We start from the raw sequence: 6,833 nt of genomic DNA on the forward strand, positions 1-6,833 counted from the left end.
CGTCTATATGAAACATCGAGTTTGGTGTTGATATTGGAGGGGTTTGACAAACAAACTCAGTAATGGATGTGGCTATCACAATCCACCCAACGCCTTACGCCAAGTAATTAGCCAGCCGAAATCATTGCAACCAAACAAGGAACCTCCAAACGACTTACATTTTATTTCTTTTTTTTCCTTTAATACTTCATTTCAATTTTGTTTTGGTTTACGTAACTAAAAGGGATTGCTTGGACTTATCATAACAAATCCTTTTTTTTTATTTATTGCGTCATATTTAAGGTTTATCAAGTTCAATTAATCTATTTTTTTCAAAAAAATACATTATTCTTTTTTTCTACTATAAATATATAAATATTTTATGTGGTTGACCTTCACAAAAATAAATTTTATTTACAATTTTCAACCAAAATTAATAGAAAAAAATAAATAAATAAAGGATAAGCATTGACGGTTGACTCACTGTAGAAAGGAAAGAAAATACAACATACGAGCACTTATAATAATTATTTGGTCCTTTTGTTATTAAATTTATTTATTTGATCCTTAAATTTTATTAATTTTAAATTTAATTTTGTATTAACGGATCTTTTAATTTTTTAATGTTATGTTTAATAGTTTATATCCACACAAAAATTTTACAAATTTAAAATTATAAAAAAAATTATAAAAGATTTATTAAATATTTTTAAATTACCAATATTGAATAAAGAAAAATAGAAATTAAAATTTCAACTTTGGTTGTGAGTGGCCGCCATTGACGCATAGCTTTCTGAAACTGAAAGCTCACAAACTCCCATTACCCTTTTCTTCTTCTTCCCATCGCCTTCCATGGAAAGCCTTTCACGCAAGTCCAAATTCCTTCAACACTTATTTTGGGAAGCTTCCTTCTTTAGAGCTCTCGAACAGCCTCTCTTTAATAGGTTCGACTCCTTTGTTCGAGACTTCAATCATTCTAATTGCATCTTCGGGACTCACAGTTTCTTTCGATACTTAATGACTCTCTTAACATGGTTAAATTAAGGGCATGATTCTTGTACCATGTTAGGAACTGTGACCCTCTATGGCTATTGTGGAGATAGTGTTCTTTAATTATAAACCAACGTAGGACGACTCTCAATACTTCTCAACGTGGATCGTCAACTCTCTTATCTTAGTATATCACGTGTCATTTAATGATTGAACCTTAATTTTTTTTTCTTTAAAGAGAATTTGTTGTACTATGTAATGTCTATCGGTCATTGTCTCATAAAAAAGTAATATCATATAAAGCATCGAGGTTGATCGATTTATAGAACGAAAAAAGTCAACGACCATAAAACGATAAAGATTGTTGATTCGTAAATTAAAAGTCCTAAAAATTTTCAGACACAATTAAAAAGTTTAGAGATTTATTAAACGCGTTAAAATGTAATCTATATTTGTCCTTTCTAAATGTGAAAACGAATTCATAAATGGATTCAAGGAATATTAATAAATAAAAACTAAAAATCATTTTTTAATATAAAGTTTAGATCAATAATTTTTTTTTTTGTTCTTTATTTAAATAATAATATAAATAAAGCAAAGGCAAAATATTCTTTTAAATTTTTAAAAAATGCTTGTCTGTGGTGTGTTTTCCTATATTTTAAGGGTTGCGGCTGTCAGTGCTTCTATTGAGGAAGCCTAATTTTAAATTCCTTTTTTTTTCCTTCATATTCCACGTGGCAGTTCCTGAACAGGTTAATTTCGAGGACCACTGACAAAATGGGTTAATATCGATGCACGTGGCTTATGAAATGACACCCCGCCGCCATAACCAATCTCCCCCCGCTCCCCCCTTTTAGTTCTTCCATTTCATCACGTTTCGACCGTCCCTTCGGCACGTGCCCTTACCTTTTCTTTTTCCCTATTATTATTCTCACTTTTTCTTTTTCTTTTTTTTACTTTAATCAAATTAGTTTTATTTTTTAAAATATTTTATATTTATATTATTTTAAATATATGAAAAAAAAAATACAAAAATACGACATATTTCAATTCTATCTAGCGGTTAAAAAATACTCGAGAGAGAAAATTGACTGTTTTACCCTTCTCATTTCCATACAAGATTGAGGATAGAAAAGTAAAGTCCTTATTGCATATAAAACAAACTTTTAGTATAATATATATATATACAATGTGAACGGGTAGTGTAATTAGTGCAACTTTGAGGGAGCAATTTGCAATTAAAAAAAATAAAACAGGGGGGACATAGGACATAGGTGGCATTCATTAAACATGATAAGAACATGTTTTTACTTTTGAAAAAATTGGCCTAATAATAATGTCTTTATTAAAATTTTAAACTCCAGAAATCAACGAATGAGAGAGTGCCACGTCACGAGCCCCTTTTGGCAAAATCTAGAACATTAGGGAACTTTTGGTCTGGTTCAATCTCTGTGGACATCAATATCTTAATTATAAAATTAGTTTATGGTTTCGGCTTCTAAACTCCAAACAAAATTATTATTTAAATAGTTAAAAGTGGAACCAATTATTCACGAATTTTATTATTTTAATTCAACATTATCTACTCCCACAAAAACTATATACTTCCCATTATCAAAACATTTGCATTTTGAATGCGAGTAAATTACTAATATACCCTTATTTGTAATGCAAGAACCTAGATCCACCACTAACCGATATTGTCCTATTCTATTTTGGGATTTTCCTCAAGGCTTTAAAACGTTGCTAGGGGAAACTCACCGTTGTCCTGTCCTATTTGGGATTTCCCTCAAGGCTTTAAAACGCTGCTAGGGGAAACTCATCGCTAGCAGATATTGTCCTGTCCTATTTGGGATTTTCGTCTTCCCCGCTAGCAATACTGTCCTATTCTATTTGGAATTTCCCTCAAGGCTTTAAAACGCTGCTAAGGGAAGGTTTTCACACCCTTATAAATGGTCTCTTTGGGCTTTTTCTTTCGAGCTTCCCCTCAAGGCTTTAAATCGCGTTTGCTAGTAGAAGGTTTTCACACCGTTATAAACTGGTTTGTTCTCCTCCCAGCCAAGGTAGAACATCCCATGTAAAATGGGTTTTTTTTTTTTATTTCTCTTTTCAGATTAAATTTGTATTAAATTGACTGTAAAAAGAACTTACACCCACTGCTTTAAAATTATAGTTTTTACTAATGGAAAAAGAGTTCGATACTTTCTCTAACGGATGAAATTGGTCTATTTTAAGTTTTTATTTTATTTCACTATTATAAGTTAATAATTTATTTTATTAATTTTTTACCGATTACTTTGAATAAGTTGAAGACATAAGTGAGACATGCTCAATTATGGTGAACGACGTCATCATCTTAGATGCGCGAGACATAAAGCTCGTAGTGCTTCTTAGTGCAGCTATGTAGATAAATGGAATGGCCCTAAATCGAGACTTTTTTTTTAATAAAAAAATATTATTTTCTCATTCAATTAAGATATAAACTATATAAAAAAAAACATTATTCAAAATTAAAAAAAAACATAATTATTTTTACTTAATTCAACAATTTAGAAAATAATTATATTATGAAATTGGATTTTTTTTAATAATAATATAATTATAAGAGAAAGGAATTTATCATGTAACCATAAAATAATTATTTAAAGATAAGGGAAGAGGGAATGAAGTAGGTCGATAGCTAGCAGCCTAGCACGCCCTTCATAATATTTATAAATAAAATAAAATAAAATAAAAACCCCTCGAGATTCAATTATACAAATTCCCCCCAAGCCCCAATAATTGGAAATTTAACCAAACATTAAAAAAAAAAAAAAAAAAAACGTTAATTTTTTTTTTTTTTTTTTCAGATCATGATATTCCGCTCTACAAATTATGTATAGTTTCCCCTTTTGTTTAATCTGTTAATTCAACTGCTGCTGCGAGAACCAGAAGTAATCGGCACCGGCGTCGGCGGTATTCCACAAGCTCTCCGACGTGTCAACGCCACCGTCCGCCGCCATCCACTGGCAACTACTCTGCTCCATCGCCTGAAAATCCAATGTCTCCTCGTTGAAGAATCCAGGAGCCGGACTCTGCAGCGGCGGCGGAACCACCGGAAAACAACTGAAATTGTTGTAGCAATCCGTCAAATCGGACATGGAGGAGCCGCCTCCACCTCCGCCAGAGCTGGAATTCTCCGACGTATAACTCGGAGTGACCTGTGGAGTACTGACAAAATCACTACCGCTGTTCATCACAGCCGCCGACGCCGGCCGAGCCACTGATCCGTACGATCGGTTTCCGTCGACGGCGGTGGACGCCGCGACCTGAATCCGTTCGACGAGACGCGGCATCCAGAGATATCGCATGGTATCCTTGAATTGTTTACTGTTAACGTCGCATTTGAGCTGCTTTGCGTGCTTCTGAACTCGAGTCCTCCAATAGTTCTTTATTTCGTTGTCGGTTCGTCCAGGTAATTGCTGGGCAATCTTAGACCATCTGAAAATAAAAAAATTATATAAAAATTTAAAAATTATTCACACATTTTACGATTGAAATCAATAAAATCGACGTCCGTACCGATTTCCCCAACGGCAATGAAGTTCCAGAATCAGGAGCTGTTCTTCGAGTGTAATATTTCCTCGCCGGACGTCCGGCCGGAGATAGTTCAGCCACCGTAATCGGCAGCTTTTTCCGGTACGCTTCAGGCCTGTGAATCAATTTTCCAATTTCAACATCAATAAAAAAAAAATGCGCGAACGATAAATTCAGAAACAGAGGAATCGGAATAAGTTAGGGTTCCGGCGAGGAATCCGTTACCGGCGCAACGAGCCAAAGAATTCCAGCGGCCGTCGCCGTGATTCGCGATGTAATTGATAAGAGTCATGTCCTCCTCCACCGTCCACGGTCCTCGTCTCAGGTCGCCGTCGTCGTCGCCGCCGTGTAAGTTGCCGTTATCAAACCGTCGCTCTTTATTTCCGTCCATTTTCCGGTAGCCGGCGGCAGGTTCGATATGATTTTCGACGGAGATTTTTAGAGAGAGAGAGAGAGAAGAAAGAAGCGCTACGGAGAAGACAGAGAAGAAATGGGGTGATTTTATAGATAGAGAAACTTGTGGGGGGTTCAAATGAGAAGAGGAGAAAGTAAAGGGGGGAAAGCCGCAATAAAAGAGTTTAATTAAATAATCGCTTAATTACACTTAATCTACCACTTAATCTTCATCATTAATATAGTTAATGCTACTCTTTCCCTCTCGAGTTGTACAATTTGACTATTAAGAGCCATTTTGAAACTTGAGCTTTTTTTTTATATTTTATTTCATAAATTAAATTAATTTCTTTATTTAATAATATTATTAACCAAAATTCTTTTTGAAAAATAAATTTGAAAAAATAATTATTTAGTTATTGTTATTACTAGAATAATAAATTTTTGTAATTTTATTTTCATTATTTAAAATGAAAATAATTTTTAATTTTGTTTATGTTTTACTAATCACATTAACTAACAAAAAAATCATAATAATTTCCTAAATCGAACATTTTTAGTGTTTAATTTCTCTAAAATTAAATATTAAATCATTATTAAATAATTAATAATTACTGAAATTAATTTCTGTACAAAATTTGTTTTATATCATGGGTCCCAATTTGTCCAAAATTAATTTATATTTAAATATTTTTTTTATTACAACACAAGATAAGCGAATAACATGAATGTTTATAAAATTAATTTATTTATAAATTCCATTAGAATATGCTTAAAATATTAAGAAATTAAATTGGCAATCATAGAATGTCATTTTCAAGGGCATCATCGTATAAATATATTTATAAATACCATTAATTAATTACCATTTTGTAATCTAAGAATATGTTCGAAAATAAAGACCATATAATATCTATAAAATCATTATTAAATTCATGGTATAATTTAAACCATTTCTCAATCTATTTTCAAATATTGTTTGAATTGATGAAGCGTGTAAGAATAAGAAGGTACGTAGAGAAAATATAGAAGGATTGTTCAAATGATTCGAGAATATGATCAAATTGGACTACGTTCAAATTAATCTTTCGATTTGGGTTGGGTTCACGGTTGACATATTTTTTGTCGGGTCAACTTAACCAACCCAAAAATAGGATTACAACCCTACCTTGTGTTGTGACCGGTAAATGTTTGATATTTAAATTTTATGAAATTTGAATAATTAATATATATATATGTCGCAGTAATGATTGTCCAAAGCTTGTTGCCTATGGCCACATGACAGACGTCCTAGTCTTTTGTCTGAGTCGGTTGACAAAGACGTCAACTAATTGAGTGGGGGAGGATGTCATGGTCATGCATGTCTAAGGCGTGTTGTCTATGACTGCATGACAGATATTACGATCGTGCTTGTCTAGGACGTGTTGTCTATGGTTACTCCAAACACCTTTTACATGCTTTCATCCTAGATAGGTCTTTACCATTTCATATTGGGTCAATGTGGAGTGTATGACCGTTCACCAAAATCATATCTACATCGAGATAAAATGCCCCAACCGACAATCCAATCTAACCCAACCTAAAAGTGCAGGGTTGGGTTGCGTTCGATTGTAAATTGTATTTAAGTTGTTCGGGGAGGTTGATCCAAAATATGGAGGGGAGCTAATAAAAAGGATAGAATTGGAATTTTGAAAACTGGAAGGTAAAGCCGGGTTTTCAGGATAAATGGGTTTGACTAATTCAAAGAAAATTAGATTTTTTGGGTTTTTTTTTTTCTAATTTAAATTTAATTTATTTATTTTTCCCTTCCCAATAACTCATCTGAAGCGTCTTTGACCCAAACACGTCATTGTTTTGTTAACTTAAAATTATTTATTATTATTATTCTTATTTTC

General features: G+C 32.8%; 1 protein-coding gene across 1 annotated transcript; it reads right to left on the minus strand.

Annotated features, from left to right (window-relative positions):
- Positions 1-3,695: 3,695 nt before the first annotated feature.
- LOC111457810 (transcription factor MYB78-like) lies at positions 3,696-5,018 on the minus strand. The gene is made up of 3 exons (XM_023100208.1): positions 4,771-5,018; positions 4,531-4,660; positions 3,696-4,449 (listed from the first exon to the last, which is right to left on the minus strand). Exons 1-3 carry the CDS (start codon positions 4,934-4,936, stop codon positions 3,873-3,875), a joined length of 873 nt encoding a protein of 290 aa, XP_022955976.1. The 5' UTR covers positions 4,937-5,018; the 3' UTR covers positions 3,696-3,872.
- Between the last annotated feature and the right edge of the window lie 1,815 nt (positions 5,019-6,833).

The sequence above is a fragment of the Cucurbita moschata genome, unplaced genomic scaffold (assembly GCF_002738365.1).
Source record: "Cucurbita moschata cultivar Rifu unplaced genomic scaffold, Cmos_1.0 Cmo_Scf00020, whole genome shotgun sequence".
In the NCBI taxonomy this organism is placed as follows: Eukaryota; Viridiplantae; Streptophyta; class Magnoliopsida; order Cucurbitales; family Cucurbitaceae; genus Cucurbita; species Cucurbita moschata.